This window comes from Bos mutus, chromosome 16, assembly GCF_027580195.1.
Source record: "Bos mutus isolate GX-2022 chromosome 16, NWIPB_WYAK_1.1, whole genome shotgun sequence".
NCBI lineage: Eukaryota > Metazoa > Chordata > Mammalia > Artiodactyla > Bovidae > Bos > Bos mutus.
This window is the reverse complement of record NC_091632.1, coordinates 49,066,600-49,086,803: the sequence shown is the minus strand read 5'-3', so window position 1 is coordinate 49,086,803 and position 20,204 is coordinate 49,066,600. Positions and strand designations below refer to the sequence as shown.

Below are 20,204 nucleotides of genomic sequence, written 5' to 3'. Positions count from 1 at the left end.
CAAAGGAAACATATCTTCCAAAAAATCATTTTTATCATCATCAACAAAGCAATAACATGACTCTAATTTATTATCAGTATTATTATTGTAGCTGTTAACATTTACTGAGCCTTTATTATGTATTATGCACCACAGTGATTTATATATATTATTGCATTTTATCCTTACAGTGATTCTAGAAGATTGTTATGATTGTACCCACCTTCCAGAATAGGAAACTGGGACACAGAGTAGTTAAATAACCACATTTAAGTGCCAGAAGCAGAACTTAAATCTAAGTTTGATAATATTATAGGCCAAATATTCTCTAAGATCCTAGATAGAATTAAAAAAAAAAAAAACTCAACATTGCTTTTCCTATTTTTAAAAAATCTTAATCTATGAAGGTTTCTATTACTGTTTTACAACATATGTAATGTATTAACACAGAGGTGTATAAATTACAACTAAGCACTCTTTTATGAGGGACAGACAGTCTATTTTTTTCTAGTAGGAATGGGAGATCAAAACAATTTATATATATACACACACACACGTACATATATATGTTTTATATGTGTGTGTACATATGTTATATGTGTACATGTGTGTACATATATGTTATATATATGTACATATATATACATACACACACACACCCTTTCCTGTCTACCTTTGTTTCCTACAAGAATTCAGTATCAAAAGTTTTATCTTCTTTTTTCTTTAAAAAGAGACCACTTAAATGCCCAGAAGAATTAAAAGTGGGGTCTTGAAGATATATATATATCTTCACACACACACACACACCCCCCCATGTTCACAGCAGCATTATTCACAATAGCTAAAATATGGAAGCAATCCAGCGTCCATTAATGGGTGAATGAATAAACAAAAATGTGATATATACATACAAGGGAATATTATTCGGCTTTAAAAAGGAAGGAAATTCTGACACTTGCCACAACATGGATGAAACTTGAGGACATTATACTAAATAAAATAAACCAGTCACGAAAAGATAAATACTGCATGATTTCATTTACGTGAGGTACTTAAAGAGTAGTCAAAACTATAGTTGCCAAGGCCTGGGGGAGAGGGAAATAGGAGTCATTGTTTATAGGTTACAGAGTTTCAGTGTTACAAGATGACAAGAATTATGGAGATGGATGGTTGGTTGCACAACATTATAAGTGTATTTAATACCACTGAATTGTACACTTAAAAATAGTTAAGATGATAAATTTTATGTTGTGTGTATTTTGTCACAGTAGTTTTTATTTTTTGTCTGGCTATTGATTGTGAAAACTGATAAACATGTTTTATTATTGTGGGAAAAAAAAAAGGAAGAAAAAAGAAAAAAACAGACCACAGATGCTCAAATTCTCTATTTACACATTCATTTATTTTAAAAGCATTTATTAACTGCTTCTCTTGTGCCAAACTCTGGTGGTACATTCAGTGATTTCTAAGAAACAATCCCTGATTTTAAGGAGGTCAGTAAGGAAGTCAGTGATGTAAAACCCAAATACATAAACAAATCATTCTAAGTTAATATTCCAAGAACAATAATAGTGATAGTCAAAAGCTAGCACTTTCTATTAGGTACTTGTTATGTGCTAAGTAAACACTTTTACCTGAACAATGTTAGGAGAGAGATGGATTATTATCTGTACTTGAAAGAAAATAAAACTGATTCGGATAGGTTAAAAAACACTCTCAAGGGGACCCGGCTTAGAAACATGTGAACCCAGGCAGGTTGATTCCAGAACCCATGCTTCTAACCACGCTCCCCAGAGTGGCAGAAAGGGGGTCTGAGGGAAACAGGACCACGCAGCCTACACATACTACTCTGTTTGCTAGGTCCCCAATACCCAAAGCCAAACTCTTTCATTTTCATTGCCTATTGAAACAAATCACATATTAAAAAACAACACAACAACAATAAAAATCAGGCCATACTCGTCAGACTTGTAATTCTAACATTTCGCTGAAAAATGTATATTGCATTCTACAATGCTATATTTCAGAAAACATGGCAACAAAACACTTTTGTTTATACAAAAGTGCTCCCCTGCTTAAATCAAACTGAAATGGATTTGTAGAATTCAACATGAACAATAGTCTTAAACCAGAAATCTGATTTTTCAGAAGTTGCATACTTAAGATTCAGTAACTGGTCACCATCTATTTTAACCCAAATATCTGCTTCTATGTGATCTCAAAGGCATCCTGAAGTAAACTATATAGATGGTAAAGTTTACCATTCAACAGGCTTCTAAAGTTTAATCTAAGTCTCCATGTACCTCCATCCACCCTGAATGACTCAAAATAGAAATCAACAGTACATGAGAACCTGCCACATCAAGCCAGCTGCTTTCAGTGAGGATTCGTGAAAAGTGGTTCCAAAGAACTTCACTTGGTCTCGAACATTCCGAGAACATAGTGGATCCTTAAATATTTATTACCTGACTAGTAGGCACATAAACATAGCAATTCCTATGGCTCTACTTAGATGCCACGGTGGCAAGTACAGTAGAAATGAAAAGTCAACGACCAAAAGGTTTCTATTTTCCCATTACCATGGACTAGACTTTAGGCAATACCTTGTTTTGTACTAAATCTTTACCAGTTTTCCTCCAGCGCTTCTTTCAAAGATCAAGCATTCTTTTACACAGAGTTGTGTCAAATACTAACCTTAACTTTAATGTGGCCAAAACTACTTTCAAACCTGTCCAGATTGTTCTCAGAGGGCTATTGCTTCCTGATAAATCCACCATGAAAGGCAAACAGAAGGTTAGTTCAAGTGAAAAGGGTCTTCGTGTAGAGAATCTGATTTGCTAAGTCTAGCTTAGTAGTTCTCATGAATAAAGTCAGACAAGCAAGTAACATTAGGAGGAAAAGTTTGGCGAACTATTAAATTTAGTTATTTTCCTATTCCACGAAAATTCTTTAAGAATTAAGTAAAAATGCTGTAATCATCTTTTAAAAATGTCAGTTTAAGGCCAATTATCTTCTCCCTTTATGAAAAAGAGAATGTTCAACATGAGGATTCTACATATTTCCAAAATTTAGTTTTCCTTTTTAAAAGAGTCATTTGAGAAAATATCTCAGGAGTAGAATGCATTCTTTTCTTTAACAGAAAAAAATACCAGGGGAAACCTTCTCTCTGAAAAGCAAGGCTGAAAGAATACACAATTATTGTAAAGTCTTTCCAGATCAATCCTAGCCAACTGATATTTCTATATACTTGGAACTTGATTTTCACCAACTTCCAGAGATCAAGGGAACATATATAAATTAAGTGACTTGGCAAGAGTTTTGTGACTTGCAAAGTAGCAGAGTTTAACAAAACCTTTGTTTCCTGATAGGCAAATTGATGCTTCCACAGTAGAACACTGGGCTGTCATCTGGCAGGTTTGTACAACACATAATCTCTCCATAACAAAATTCTGAGCTTCTGAAGGATAGAAACTGCACCATTTATTGCTTTTGAGACTCCAGAGTGATTTTGCTAGTTTTGGGACCCTTAAAAAAAAAAGTCAGACATATGCTACCAAAATAAAGATTGAAGGGAGTAAATAAATGTGTTCAGGACAAGATCTTGATAAATGGCAAAAGTTCACCCTTCAAGATTAAAAACAAAACCCAACACCCATTTGTCTGCATGTCTGTTTATTCCTATTTCCAGAAAAATTCCAAAAGACATTTTTTTCTTTTTCAAATAAGTATGGTTTTCCTAACTGGCACCTTAAAAAACATACTTGATGAAAGATTAAGGGACTCCAGGATAAGAGTTATCCATAAAGGATCTCTTGTCAATAATTATCTGAACCACAATACTCAAAAAGGCAAATGGATCTGAACCAAAAAAGAAATATTAGGTCTAACTATAATGGCAAGAGACTATTAAAGCAATTACACACTATTTACCTAATAGTCAATTAGAAAATTTATTCCATTCTTGGGCTAGAAATCATTTCATAACACAGAAAATTAGAATATAAATGGTATCTGTACATTTTTGGATCCAAAGAGCTGTTGCTAAGGTCATAACAAGTATAGCAGGCCTAATCTTATCATGCCTTTATCCCACAGCCACTGCACCACTGGGCCTGGAAGTGAATGTGCTAACCAGTCTCCATGTGTCCCTCCAGACCTTCACTCTGCTCTTTTTTAACCTGTGCTGAGTTGAGCCAGCCAACTAGCATGTGCTTTACCAAATGACTCTCTTGTCTCTGGACTTTTTACAAGAGTCTGGCCAGTGGGAGGCAGTGACTACAGATCATAGAAAGAAAATGAAGATTTTTATACTCCTAACTTTCTCCCTCTTCCAGACGGCACTGGTCAGTTGCTCCCCTCTACTAAAGGCCACAGCTCCTGTCATTCCATCCTTCCATGACAGCTCTTCCCTGGTAGCTCTCTCCTTTTGTCCTGGGGACAGCCCTATAGGTAGTACTGGCTCCCTGCAGCTAATAGCCCCTCCTTATACTGAACCATTTCCCCTTAATTCTACCCATACCTCTATAATTATTCTCTTCAGTAAACTTTTCAGTTATCCCAATTGAATATAGAATATCTATGTCTGGTAGGACCTAGAATGATACATTGGGATAGAGGTACTTCTTGCTTCACATTGCCAATTCCAGATAACTTTACTGCGGGTGGGGGAGGGGACCTTTGGTTACTTATGCTTTATGTTGTCATATCTAAGAACGTTTTGCCTAACCCAAGGTCACATATATTTATCCCTGTATTTTCTTCTAAGAGCTTTATAGTTTTAGCTCTTCGTTTAGGTCTATAATTCACTTTGATTGCTTTTCATTTCGAGTCTAAATGTATCTTTCTTAATATGGATATCCAATTGTCCCAGTACCATTTGTGAGTATTTGTGTGAATTCTTTCTTCATTTAATTGCATTGGCATTTTTGTTGAAAATCAATTTACCATAAAAGGTTTATTTCTGGATTCTCAATGCCGTTCCACTGATCTCTGTGTCTAGCCTTACACCAGCACTACACTGTCCTGATTACTGTATCTTTAAGGTTTGAAACTAGGAAGTCTAAAGCTTCCAGTTTTAGTCATTTAAAACTGTGTTGACTGTACTGAGTTCTTCACATTTCCATATCAACTTAGGATCAGCTTGTCAATTTCTACAAAAATGTCTGCTAGAATTTTGATAGGGACTACACTGAATCTATTTACTTTCAGGTTTGTTTTTTAAATCTATTTACTTCATAGAAAATTCCCAGTAAAATTATAGATTCTTCCAATCCATGAACACGGAATGTCACCACTCATTTAGATCTTAAATCTTACAATTTTACTCAGCAATATTTTGTAGTATTCAGTGTACATCCTGTACTGCTGTTAAAAAAAATGTCTAAGTATTTATTCTTTTGATGCTATGGGAAATGGAACATTTCTTAATTTCCTCTTTAGATGATCCATTGTAATACAAAGAAATAGTTGATTTTTGTATATTGATCTTGTACATTGGTCTCATATTCTGCAACCTTACTGAACATATTAGTTACAAAAGTGTTTTGGTATTGCGGTAGGTGGGTGGTAGACTTGGGATTTTCTACATATATGGTTATATCATCTATGAATAAAGGCAGTTTTAATTCTTCCTATCCAATCTGGATGCCTCTTTATCCCTTTTTCTCTCACCTGACTGCAAATGACTAAAACTTCTTTTACAATATCATATAAAACTGGTGAAAGCAGACATCACCCTCTCTTATTACCTATCTTAGGAAAAAAGCATCAACATTTTCACCATTAAGTATGTTGTTAGCTATAGGTTTTCTGTGAATCTCCTGAGTCAGGCTGAAGGAGTTTCCTTCTCCTCTTAATTTGTTGAGAAGTTTTGTTATGGATGGTACTGGATTTTGTAAAAGTGTTTTCCTGTCTTCTGATGATCATGTGGATTTTGTCTTTTATTAATAAGGTGAATTATACTAATTAATCTAAATTTTCAGATACAATATCAACCTGGCATTCTTGGCATAATCCCACTGGGTTAGTTTGTATAATCCCTTCCGTATGTTGCTGGATTCAGTTTACTAATATTTTGTTGAGGATCTGCACACATACGTTCACAAGGAATACTGGCAGTTCTCTTTTCTCATAATGTCTCCCTCTGGCTTCCGTACAAGGGTAATAGTGGCGTCACTGGATGAGTTGGGAAGTACTTCCTCTTCTATTTTCCTGAAAGGTGGGTATTAATTATTCTTTAAATGTTTGATACAATTCACCAGAGAAATCATCTCGGCCTGAATTTTTCTTTGTAGAAAGTTTTTTTTTTTTTTATCACTAATTCAATTGCTTTGCCTGGTATAGGTCTATTCAGATGTTCTCCATCTTTTTGAGTCTATTTTAGTAATTCTATCTTTCAAGAACTTCACTCGGTTCACCCAAGTTGTCTAATTTGATGGCATAAAGTTGTTCATAGTATTTCACTATAATTCCTTTAATTTATGGAGGGTCAGTAGAGATACCTTCTCTTTCATTCCTAATTTTGGAAATTTATATCAATACCTTTGGTCTTCTTTTATTAGTCCGTCTAACCAAAGTATTATCTGTGTTAATCATTTCAAAGAAACAATTTTTGGTTTCATTCATTTTCTCTGTTGTTCCTCAGTTTCCTATTTTATTGATTTCCACTCTAAACTTCATTTCCATCCTCTTTCCTGTCTTAGGTTGAGTTTGCTCTTATTTTTGTTTGTTTTCTTATTTCTTAAGGTAGAAACTTAAGTTACTAACTTGTAACTTCTTTTCCAGCATTTGCATTTCCCCTTGATTTCTTAATGTTCAAGTACCTTGGGTCTTGGTCTTTGAACATCTTGTTTCTATCTATATTCACTCTCCTAATGATATTGTTTGGTCTCACGGCTTTAAAATACATCCATATACAGAAAGCTCTCAGGGTGACCTCTTCCAAATTTCAGGGTCATGTAAGCAACTGCCTCTTACCTTAGATATTAAATAAGCATCTCTAATTGAATGGGCTCCAAATTAAACCCCTGTTCCAGCCCCTCACCGAACTTGCTTCTCATCAGTTTTCCATGTCTCTATTAATAGCAACTCAGTCCTTACCATTGCTTAGGCAGTAACCCAAGGGTGATCTTTTAACTCTATCCCTGACTCACTCTTTCTCTGAAACCTCAGATCCATCAGGAAATCCTGTTAGCTCTAACTACAAAGGATATACACTGAATCACTCCACTACCTCCATTGCAATCACTCTGCTCCAAGCCATCACACTCTCACTTAGATTACACCTAATAAATGGTCTACTTCCATTCTTGACCACTGCCCTTCACCACATTCTATCCTATTTTTCTATTCTCTAAAAAGCAGTTAAAGAGATCCTGTAAAAATATAAGTTGAACAACCTCACCCCTCCTCTTAAAACCTGCAGACTCAAACACTTCCTATTTCTATCAGAATAAAATCAACCCACTTTCAATGACCTGCAAACCTGGCCTCCAGTTACCTATCTGATTTCATCTCCCACAACTATCACTCTTGCTTACGGTGTCAGAGCCACATTATTACTTGAACACATGGCATTCCCTACCTAAGAGCCTCTCTATTGGCTGCCCTATTTCCTGGAATACTTTCTCTCCAGCGCCTGCTTGGCGTACCATTTCTCACTCTCCAGTCTTTGCTCAGCTATCATCTTCTCGGGTAGACTGACCCTGGCCACTTCCCTGTCAATTACATTCACCATCATTACTAGCATTCCCAGTGTTCATCACCCTGACCATTTTTTCCCTATAGCATGTAACACCTTCAAATATTATGCATATTATACTTAATATGTTGATTATTTATTAGACATCTCCCTCAACAGAATTTAAGACCTCTTAGGGCAGGAACTGTTGTCTGTTTTGTTCACAGATGTAGTCCAAGGGACTAAGTATATGCATGGCATATAATGCTATGCTATGCTAAGTCACTTCAGTCATGTCCGACTCTGTGTGACCCCAGAGATGGCAGCACACCAGGCTCCCCCATCCCTGGGATTCTCGAGGCAAGAACACTGGAGTGGGTTGCCATTTCCCTCTCCAATATGGCATATAATAGGTGTTATTAAATATTTGTTGAAAGAACAAATTTAAAAAACAGAACTTATCCACTGGCCATTATCAAATAAAAACTATTCATGCCTGAAAAGCTGAATTTATTTATTCCTCCATTCATTCAACAAATATTCAGTTTCTTCTCTTTGCCAGGCACTGCGACAGACAATAGGGATATTCAAAACTGACAAGGCCCTGTTGACATGGAGCTTGCTCACCAACTTTCTGTCTCTCCTTGTAGCATGTTTTTAAAAATGGCGTGGTTCCTGCAACAATAAGTGTTATAAAGACAAGACAATGCATAAGTAAATGTGTTAATGATTCGAGACACAGCGCTAAGGAATCTTCCTTCAACTAGAATATAAAGCAAAGCCCTCTATGAGGAGATGTCATTTGAAGTAAAACCAGGATAAGAAATAACCCATTCTTGCAGAAGTCTGGGGGAGAAATATTCCAGAAAGACAAAAAGTATAAAGCCTCAATGGGAAGATCAGGCTTGCTGAATTCATGGGGTAGAAAAGTCAGTATGATCTGAAGGTGGTGGGAGAGGGGCAGATAAGGTGGGAGGGCATCCTGCCACTATTGTGGAGGCCCTAAAACCACTGTGACCCTTTGAGCAATTTAGACACATCCTAGAATGTTATTTTTATATCACCTTCTCTCTCCTGTGCTCCCTCTTCTATCTTCTACTCTTTTCTCCTCTAGGGAAAATGCCAATGGCACTGAGTGCCAAGCCTGTTCCTTAGCAGACCTGGTGCTTTTACACAAATCAGAAAAAGTTGTGTTTTCCTTGGAACATTTTCTCTCATCTATTAGAAAAATAAACGTATCTGCAATTCACTCATAGTTGTAGAGTGCACCATGCACAGAAGACTGCAGTGGCCCTGGCTACAGAGACAGAGAAGTGTTGCTCTTCACAAACCAAACTGGTTCCATGTTTCCTCTGTTTCAAATACCGAATGCTACAGATGCTAAACATACATGTAGCTTTGCAAACATCGTAATTATTACTATTGAACATTAAGTACAGTTGGCTACTGATTCTGTTAGCTTTATCCTCATGTGGAAAGGAATGAGTCTGAGTATTTTGGAGTATCAATCATTGGAGAAAATACTACATGCATGTTCAAGTGATGCAGATTCAAAGGGCTATAAGCAAAATGTACTTCTATAAAAGTGGCAAAAGTCTTGACTCTATCAGCAAGTGTTAGACGTACTGATCATCAGAGAGTCTATCTGAAGAGATACATATTAGGATAATCCTCCCTACTGTTTGGAAAAGTTTTTGCCTACATTATTTCACGTGACTGCTGCCTTATTTTCATTTAAATTTAGTAGTTTACTGTTTGGGGCTTCTTTTAAACAAGACAAAGGATATTTTGGTGGAGTAACAGATTCTTCAAAGAAGCCACTTTCTATTTTAATCCCCAAGAAAGCCCTTCTTTTCATCATCTAGGTTTCAGTTTCCTAATTTATGAAAAGGAAAAGTGTGTGTCTTCATGAGAAATAATCTGTGATACTGTGTTCTTTCCAGATGAATGGCATTCGTATACCATATCAATAAAATTAAAATTAATGAGCAACTAATAATATCCATAAAACTATCATTCCCCCAAAAAATGTATCCAGTGATGAAGGAGCGCCACCTAATGCTCAATGTGGATTTCAACATATCCAGACCACACAGCCATTTGACAAACACCCCTCAGTCGGAGCCCTGTAATTCTATATTAAATCATGGTCATTTTGCAGAGGCCATAACTATCAAAATATGAATTATGACTTTTTGAAGAAAATTTGTATCATGCATATGCTCTAGAAATTGAATTTTCAAAAAGGAAGAGTCTTCACTTCAATCTATAGTTATGAAAAAAAAAAGGAAGAAATTTATTCCTAAAAAATTTAAACACCATGACCCCAGTTGCAGCAGAAGAAAAAAGAGTTCAGGTTTCCAGGCTAAACAGGTTCAAATCAGGGCCCAGCCACTCAACAGCAGTATAACTGTGGGTGTCTTTTAACACTGAGACTGTTTCCCTCCGTGAAAAGAACTTAATTTATAGTAGGCCTAAAATAAATGATTGATACTAGTTACTAAGAAAAGGTTTCCCATTTTGATTTATAAGTTAATAAGTTAACTTAGTTTTTACTAGATCCCCTTTCAGTCATCAGGGCTTTAAGAAATATTTTAATGAAAAGACAATACATGCCAAGTCAACAATTTCATTTCTAATTCCTTCCATAAAAAGGACCTAATCTGAGCTCTTTTTTGATACTTTCCCCAACTAGTCCCAAGTAGATTTAAAGCATATTTTTTTAGTCACTGAAGAAATGATCATGTTCAAACAACAACTCTTATGAAAGAAGAAAAACATCCACTGAATTCTCTTCATTTGCCTTCTAACATCTAATACATTACATTCACGTGTGCTCAGTCATATCTGACTCTCTGAAATCCCATGAATTGTAGCCTGCCAGGCTTTTCTGTCCATGGAATTTCCCAGGCAAGAATACTGAAGTGGGTTGCCATTTCCTGTTCCAGGGAATTTTAAAAATTATTGTTTGGAATTGTTTAAAATCCCATTATGTGACATACGGGGTTTTAAACAATTCAAAACAATAATTATTTTAAATCCTGTTAAACAATTTCAAGAACATCTTTCTCATGACATGAAAAAAAGGAAGGGATTAATCTGGTATGTGTGTGTATATGTGTTTGTAAAAGAATTTTTTTTTTTAACCTTTGGATTAATATCATCAAACTTTATTAATCTACCTTTGCAGTTCTCCAAAATTAAGTCTCTTTTGAGCCTAATCCTCCTTCCCTTTCATATTACAGATTTATTGTTTGTAGAAGTGACAATTTAGTTGCAACAGATAGGAACAGTCTCATGACAGCTCAGTGTATTAATTAGGAAGGTCTTTAAAGCACAGCATTACTGAGGACCTTCATGGACCAGGCCTAGGAATGTCAAGGAGCATAGTAAATAAACCTTACTCTCCAGGACCTCACTCTCCTCAGCACATTACTGATCCTCTGAGAGCCAGAAGGCAGATTACAGAGGTAAATTCCCAATACATGTCTTTGAACCCAATACATGTCTTTGAAAGTGGACGGAGCCCCTTCTCCACCAGCACTGTCATCCCAGCAGACCAGACCTTCAGGAAGGAGCAATGGGGACCATGGAAACGGCAGGAACAGTAGGCAAGTCAGAGATGTGGCTACTTCTCTCTCTCTCTCTTTCTCTCTCTCTCTCTCTCTCTCTCTCTCATGGCCTTGGAGATTTCTCTCTTTTCTCTCCTGGATTGTAAATGTCTGTCCCTCTCCCCCTCTCTGGGTCCTGGATTTCTTTCTCTCCCTCTCTATCTCTTCACTTTGGATAGCTTTCTTTCCTAGGGAAATAAAAAGGATATTTAGGAAAATGAAGAATGCAAAAGGATATAAGTCAAATAGTGTAAAAAAGGATCATAAAACAGAACTGAAGCTGCTATCCTAATACTTACTGATATGGTATTAACTAAATAAGGCTTGTAATTCCTTCCCTTATTTAAGAAATTAGAGGACTTTCTTGGTGGTCCAGTGTTAAGAATCTGCCTGCCAACGCAGGGGACATGGGTTCAATCCTGGTCCGGAAAGATTCGCATGCCCCGAGGGTAACTAAGCCCAGGCACCACAACTACTGAGCCTCCACGCCTAGAGCCTGTGCTCCCCAAGCGGGGCCACCAGGTGAAAAGGTCGTGCCCACGACTAGTGAGTCGTCCCCACGTGCTGCACCTAGAGAAAGCAGCCATGAAGACCCGGAGTAGAGAAAAGTAAACAAATATTTAAAAAAACAGAAATTAGAACTAAAGCAGCATGGAGTCAGTCACATCTACATCCGGACGTGCATACAACATCTAGACAGGAGCACAGTGTGGCAGCAAGAAGAGCTTGCTGAGCAAGAAATCACATGCACCTCTGAGTACTTCCTAACTTGAGGTTCCCCATCTACAAAATTTGGATGTAAGACTGGATCAGTGGTTCACAAGCATTTTACTTTGTTTTCACCAAAACTTACAGTAATGACTATAATTTCCACCAAAACCAATACACACACACACATACACACACCCTACAACTGAAGAAAAGTTCTATCAAACAATTCTTATCCTCAGAATGTGCAATGTACTGGTACGTCACACTTTTGTAAAAGCGAATCGCTATTCAGTTTAGAGTTCACAATCCACCAAAAGGCCTCAACCTCAGTTTCAGAAACAAAAGTCTCTTTCAGCTCTAAGGGTTTATGATTTCATACCACATAGAGCTTATATGATCTTGCCTCAGGCTACCTCTCAACATTTCTGCTCTTTTCTCCTTCGCCATCTCTGCTCCAATCTTACCGGCCTTCTTGCTCATCCTTGCAGGCTCCCACTTCAGAATCTTTACCCTTGGTATGCCCTCTGTCTCTTCTGCTCCACTGCTAGGATTACCAGGGTTCTCTAAGTATCACTGCATTCAGCTCTCTGCTAAATGTTAGCAAGCGAGATAAGCTTCCCTGACCACCCACTAAATACCAGTAGAAAGAATACTACTTTCTCCACTCCTTTTCCATAATCTAATTTTTCAAAGCACTTATCAATAATTAACATTACATTACATGTTTTTTTTTTAAATTGTGTGACTCCCCATCCCCAAATTTTAGCTCTATGAGGGCACGACTTTGCCAGACATTGCTACATCCAGGGTGCCTAGAACACTATCTGGCAAATAATAGGAACTTAAAAGTCATTGTTGAATGAGTTAATGAATCTAGAGTTCTCTCTTAGAATAAAACAGCCTACCTTATGGCTCAGCTGATAAACAATCTGCCTGCAGTGTGGGAGACCTGGGTTCGATCCTGGATTGGGAAGACCCCCTGGAGAAGAGAACAGCTATCCACTCCAGTATTCTGGCCTGAAGAATTCCACGGGGTCGCAAAGAGTCTAACATGACTTAGCGACTTTCACTTCACTGTCTTGAGTTTGTTCAAATCCATGTCCATTGAGTCGGTGATGCTATCTAACCATCTCATCCTCTGCTGTCTCTTTCTCCTTTTGCCTTCAATCTACCAAAGGGACTCAAAGGGAAATTCAGTGGAAAGTTAACTTTTCTTCTTTTCTACTATCTTTGCAGAGCATTCTTCTTCTTCTTTGAATGTCTGTACTTCTCTGCTCTCTACAGATTTTGATCTTCCTCCTCACACACAATTTCTATTTCTAAAGGACACTGAATTAGTTTAGACTTTTAAATGCCTTAAACAATGGAAAACATTATATAAACATCAGGCACTATCATTATTAAAATTGCAGCTGTGCAATTCTTTATCAGGAGCAGACAAAGAATCTACCTGCAATGCAGGAGACCCAGGTTCAATCCTTTGATCAGGAAGAGCCCATAGAGAAGGAAATGGCAACCCACTCCAGTATTCTTGCTCGGGAAATCCCATAGACAGAAGAGCCTGACAGTCTATAGTCCATGGGATCACAAGATTCAGACATGACTTAGTGACTAAACCACCAAGGTGAAAAAAGGTAAAGAAGAGGAGGGGAACCAGAGTAACTGGAGGTGTTACTCTAGGTCGGGTAGACGAGGAAAGCTTCTCCCATGAGATGTAAAGGAAAATAATCTTGTTTCTAATTGACACTCCTACATACTGATTGGTCTCTCCTCTCTTCCTATGTTCAGTAGGTCTCTATCTCAACACCTGTCAATAACAACAAAAGTAATAAAAACAGCTAACATGTATTGGAAGCTTACAATGGATAGAGCATTAAGCTAAGCACTTTATCTCTTTTAATCATAACAGTATCCCTATGAGGGAGCTAGTATTAGTATCATGTTCATATTACAAATGAGAAAATTGAATTCTTCTTAATATTACAATGTTACCGTATATCATGTTTCTCTCCTCCCTGCCTTCCTTCTTCCTCCAAGACAGTGAGCTCCTTAAGAGAGAGATCTGGTCTAATTCATCTTTGTATCTCACATTTACAGCAGGGAGCAGGAACCCAACAGTAGGGCAGAAGGCTGAGTTCAAGAGGCTCTGCTCCACTTCTATATAACTATAACTAGGAAATTCTGAGAAAAAGAGGGCTTCCCAGGTGACACTAGTGGTAAAGGAGCCCATCTCCGGGTTCAGTTCCTGAGTTGGGAAGATCCCCTGGAGAAGGGAATGGCAACCCACTCCAGTATTCTTGCCTGAAGAATCCCATAGCCCTGGTGGGCTACGGTCTATAGCGTCCCAAAGAATCAGACCCAATTGAAGCAGCCTCTCAAGCATGTACTGAGGAAAATTGAGCATGTTATTATAGGATCCACTCTCCCTTTGGAGATTAAATTTTTAATTATTTAATTATGAAAAATACTCAAATATCTAAGATGTACAAATATTCACCTTTCAGAGATTTGGGTACACACAGTAACACTCAAGAAACTGCTTAAAGAGCAAGATGGTTTACTAAAAATGATAGACCCATACTTGCCACTAGATGGAGAGATTTCCCATTTTTCCAAAGCCCTATTTCTGAGCCTCTGTAGCAAGAAACCAGAGAAGGAAATGGCAACCCACTCCCAGTGTTCTTGCCTGGAGAATCTCAGGGACGGGGGAGCCTGGTGGGCTGCCATCTGTGGGGTCCCACAGAGTCTGACACAACTGAAGCGACGTAGCAGCAGCAGCAGCAGCAGTCGCAAGAAAAAGATTAGACCTGAAAAGGGCTCCTACATATAGTTTCACAATCAAATCACTGCATAGTAAAATTTCAAGACTACCAGTAATAAAAGTAAATGTTCCCAGCTAATCCATTTAAGTTGGACAGAAATTTATGGATCTCAAGATCTAATATTTGCTAAATACATATCATTCATGCTTAGCTGTCTCTTTCCCAAAAGTTTGTTGTTGTTTAGTTCCAAAGTTGTGTCTGACTCTTTTGCAACCACATGGACTGTAAACCACCAGGCCCCTCTGTCGATGGGATTTCCCACGCAAGAATGCTGGAATGTGTTGCCATTTCCTACTCCAGGGGATCTTCCTGACCCAGGGATGGAACTCCTGTCTCCATGTCTTCTGCACTGCAGGGGGATTCTTTACCACTGAGCCACCAGGGAAGCCCCAAAAGTACATAAGAGCTATGAAACTGGCTTCAAGAACTATACCTGCCATCTCCCATCCCCTCCCTTTACCCTGACCTTTACTATTTCCTTAGGAAAATGAATCTCTAACAGTAATTGAGGAAGATGCAATTTAATATATAAAAGGAAAAATTTTAAATATCCACAAAATTGAACAGTAACACCACAAAGCATGCCTTTGTACTATATCAAGTTAGAGGTTAAGAGAAATAGACACACTGGCACACTGCTGTGTGTGTGTTAGTTGCTCAGTCATGCCTGACTCTTTTGCAACCCCATGGACTGTTGCCCTCCAGGTTCCTCTGTCCATGATATTCTCCAGGCAAGAATACTGGAGTGGGTAGCTATTCCTTTCTCCAGGGGATCTTCCCAACCCAGAGATCAAACCTGGGTCTGCTGCATTGCATTCAGATTCTTTACCATCTGAGCCACCACAGAAGCCCATGGCACACTGCTTGTAGAGTACAAATGGGTACTATTTGGAATTATCTTCTCTATTCTCTGTATCCAGAGAAGGCAATGGCAACCCACTCCAGTACTCTTGCCTGGAAAATCCCATGGACGGAGGAGCCTGGTAGGCTGCAGTCCATGAGGTCGTTAACAGTCAGACGCCACTGAGTGACTTCACTTTCACTTTTCACTTTCATGCATTGGAGAAGGAAATGGCAACCCACTCCAGTGTTCTTGCCTGGAGAATCCCAGGGATGGGGGAGCCTGGTGGGCTGCCATCTATGGGGTCGCACAGAGTTGGACACGACTGAAGTGACTTACAGTACAGTACAGTATTCTCTGTATACACAAAAGTAAATAAATTGATGACTCTACTATATTCTTTAGCATATCTTAAACAGAATGTATGGGAGACAACCTTAACTACAGTTGCCTATCTCTGCTTCATAAGATAAAGGTGGTTCTAAAATCTGAAACCTGAACCCAGTTCTGCTACTAGAAGCTACAACAGTAACAAACCAGATGTAGATAATTTAATTGCAATGACCAGGAAGCCACACCAGGAAACAAGCTCCATCCTCAGCTGCTTATAGCAACCATCAGCTTTGATAGAGTACAGACACCTGTGGCCAGACTGAACAGAGAAAGGACATCTGTTCTTTTTCTAAAGGCCTACTCTTTCTCATAAAGGATTGATAGCAACTGACGTAAGAGAAAGATTTGGATGCAGAAACTTGAAACTTCTACTTTAATCAATTTTATGCTTTCACTAAATTCAGAGTTTTTCCTGCCACACAATAAGATTGTCACTAGTTCAAAGGAGGAAGGAAAAATCTGCATCCCTTGAGATTTCAACTATCTTGCCATTTATAGTGTGTATTGCTCAAAGTATATTATATCTTGAACTTTGTGGATCATGATGTACAGTAAGAAATATATTCTACATCATAATCCAGTACACACAACATGCATAGAATTTTTTTAAAAGTTTCATGAAAGCGACCCTTACATGCAATAAATACACTTAAAGTCTACTTCATGTGTCTTCTTTTTTAATGTTGGCTATATACCACGAATGAATTTCATGACCCAGTAATGGGTTACAACTATAGTTCGCAAAACACTGCTAAACCTCGTTCTTGTGGTTTACCCTTTGCCTACCTCTCTACTGGAATCTCATGCTTTTCTCTACCGTACTCCCCCCACACCGCTTCAGAATCTAATTTCTATTCTTTGTTCACATTAAACCTTAAGGTCAGAGCTCAAAGCTCTTTTGATCTTGTTGTTGGTACAGTCTAGAATCTTCCCTCAGATCACTGCACCTTAATATTCAGACTTCAAGACAAAAGTCACTTCCTCAGAGGAGCCTTCACTGACCACCCAATCTGAAACAGCCACCACACACACCTCCAGCCAGCACAGAGAGTGCAGGGAGGAGTTCACTGCTCTTAGGGTTGTTGGAAAATCTGAATGGCAGGCACCAAAAAACAGTACTTTGCAAATGTCACTTTTCATCTCCTTATGATACTGTACAGGCTTCCCTGGTGGCTCAATGATAAAAAATTCAACTGCATGCAGGAGACGTGGGTTCAATTCCTGGGTCAGGAAAATTCCCTGGAAAAGGAAATGGCAACCCACTCCAGTATTCTTGCTTGGGAAATCCCATGGACAGAGTAGTCTGGTGGGCTACTGAGCCCATGGGGTCGCAAGGAGTTGGACACAACTGAGTGTCTAAGCACATACTTCAGTTGTCACAGAAAAGCTAAATAAAATAAATTTTGAGGAGAAATTAGTGGATTTGGCACTTAAAAGGCCATTCACAATTTAAGCAGAACAACTTCATGATATCAACAGCCTCAGATATGCAGATGATACCACCCTAGTGACAGAAAGCAAAGAGGAACTAAAGAGCCTCTTGATGAAGGTGAAAGAGGAGAGTGAAAAAGTTGGTGTAAAATTCAACATTCAAAACTAAGCTTGTGGCATCCAGTCCCATCACTTCATGGCAAATAGATGGGGAAAAAGTGAAAAAAGTGGCAGATTTTATTTTCTTGGGCTCCAAAATCACTAGAGGGGACAACAGCCACAGAATTAAAACATGCTTGCTCCTTTGAAGAAAAGCTATAACAAACCTAGACAACACATTAAGAAGCAGAGGCATCACTTTGCTAACAAAGGTTCATATTGCCAAAGCTATGGTTTTTCCCGTAGTCATGTATAAATGTGAGAGTTGAACCATAAAGAAGGCTGAATGTCGAAGAATTGATGCTTTTGAACTGTGGTGCTGGAGAAGACTCATGAGAACCCCTTGCACTGCAAGGAGATCAGACCAATCAATCCTAAAGGAAATCAGTCCTGAATATTCATTGGAAGGACTGATGCTTAGCTGAAGCTCCAATACTTTGGCCACTTGATGCAAAGAGCCAACTCACTGGAAAAGACCCTCATGCTGGGAAAGATTAAGGGCAGCAGAAGTGGGTGACAGAGGATGAGATGGTCGGATGGCATCACTGACTCAATAAGCATGAGTTTGAGTAAACTCAGGGAGACACTGAAGGACAGGGAAGCCTGGCGTGCTGCAGTCCATGGGGTTGCAGAGTCAGACATGACTTAGTGACTGAACAACTTCACGAAGCTGTTAGAGAGGAATTCAGACAACAGAGTTTTGAGGATGCAAGTGAACAAGCAGAATCTGCTAAAAAAGGAAGCACTATGCTTTCCAGCAGCTTACTGATAGGTGGGGAGAATAGATAAACACAAGATGGGAAATGGGCTTTTGTTTTATTTCATTTTCTTGAGATGTATGACTCAGACACTGAGGAGAAGGAAAGGGAGAGGAAGAGGCTGAAAGTACAGGAAAGGAGAATGATAACCCGAAGCAAAAGTCCTGTAATGAGTGGGAAGGAATAAGATTTAGAGCAAAAATGAAAGCATTATCCTTCAACATTTGTTTAAACTAGAAACAAAAGACCCAATGATGGGTAAAAAGAAATATCAATATATAGGTTGGAGACTTGGGGTTAAAGAAATTGACCGTTAGACTCTGTCATCTGGTTGTAATGGAGGGAAAGGGGACAGGGTTTTTAAAAGTGAAGGTTTGGAAAGGGATCGGAAGGAGGAGGGCAGAGACAGACCGGGGTAATAAAATGGGTTGCTGAGTAGTAGTGGAGAAGGAAAGGGTAGTGGGAGAGTCTCTGATGTTAAGTTCATAACTAAATTCATCTGACAATGCACATCCTTCTATCCTCCAGTTCCTTACTTGTAAATGTTTAAAATATTTAGCGATTAAGTGAATACACTAGAACCCTGGTGTTTTCAAACGTGTGACTGAATTAAAATCATCTATAGGCTTTTAAAAATTCAAATATGGAGCCCTATTCTTATTTATTCAGAATTTCTAGGGATGAAGCTCTAGCAAGTGAATTTTCTATAAATGATCTCCAAGTGATCTTGAGGGACATTCTTGTTAAAAAGCACAGAACTAGAAGGTAATCAACTGGCTAGAAGAGAACTAATGCAAAATACAGTTATTACTAAATGGCCCTTAGACAGGGTATGCGACAGTGGCTGACCATTCAAGAAAGCAAAGACTTCAGAATATAAGGATATTAAGATCAGTAACGAGAAAGTAGGGCTTCCCAGGTTGCGCTACTGTTAGAAGAACCTGCCTGCCAATGCAGGAGACTCGAGAGACATGGATTCGATCCCTGGGTGGGGAAGATCCCCTAGAAAAGGAAATAGCAACCCAGATCCAGTATTCTTGCCTGGGACATTCCAGGGAAATCCCATGGACAGAGGAGCCTGGCAGGCTACATACAGTCCTTGGGGTCACTGAAGAGTCAGACACGACTGAGCGCGTACAGACACACACACACACACACACACACACACGCCAATGAGAAAGTAACATACACATCACAACATAGTGTTAAATGAAGCGCGTTAAGGTGAAGCTGAGAGCTTGGAGGAAAAAAATGATTAAAACTAAAAACATTTTACACGTCTGTTCGAAACAGTGTCTCACCTCAAACTGTTAGACTCAGTGTCTTACCCCTAAACTTTCTGTCACATTACTCTCAAGGCTTAGCAGTACAAAAGTGGGGTTCATGGTGCTACAAAAAAAAAACAGGAAAAACAAGAAAACTGCAGGGACGGCGCCTGGAAAGGGAGAAAAAGAAAACGCGGTAATGAGAGAAGGGACGCGAACTCCTTTCAGGGCCCAGAAGCCCCAGGACTTGGGACGCGACGTACACCCGACCCCGGAGCCTTTCTTCTGGCCTCGCCTAGCACTCACCATAGCCTCAGGGATCTTAGCACAAGGAAACAGCTATCTTCTCAACAGGAAGGAACCAAAACCAACGCCGGGTTACTCCGGCAACAAAGCCCCGCCTACTGCCGGACTCCAGCCGGGCCGCCAGTGGCCCGCCCCTTCGTCTCTATTGGCTAAGAGTAAACGCACCTCCGCCCACTCTGTCGACAGTCGCCTAGGGTGACGGAACACCGCCTACCTCTTTCCCCTATCGTCACTTCCGTTTGGTGGACAG

At 39.0% G+C, this 20,204-nt stretch overlaps 1 protein-coding gene across 2 annotated transcripts in view; it reads right to left on the bottom strand.

Annotated features, from left to right (window-relative positions):
• The window catches only part of NME7 (NME/NM23 family member 7), a 245,214-nt gene extending 225,143 nt beyond the window's left edge, over positions 1–20,071 (bottom strand). Inside the window, exon 1 of one of the 2 annotated variants that reach the window (XM_070385323.1) lies at positions 19,955–20,071. In XM_070385323.1, the coding sequence (XP_070241424.1) occupies positions 19,955–19,957 (3 nt within the window). In that variant the 5' untranslated portion in view covers positions 19,958–20,071. Of the gene's footprint in view, positions 1–19,684; positions 19,729–19,954 lie in introns of those variants that run through there. The other variant, XM_005902373.2, reaches the window with a different exon arrangement.
• Between the last annotated feature and the right edge of the window lie 133 nt (positions 20,072–20,204).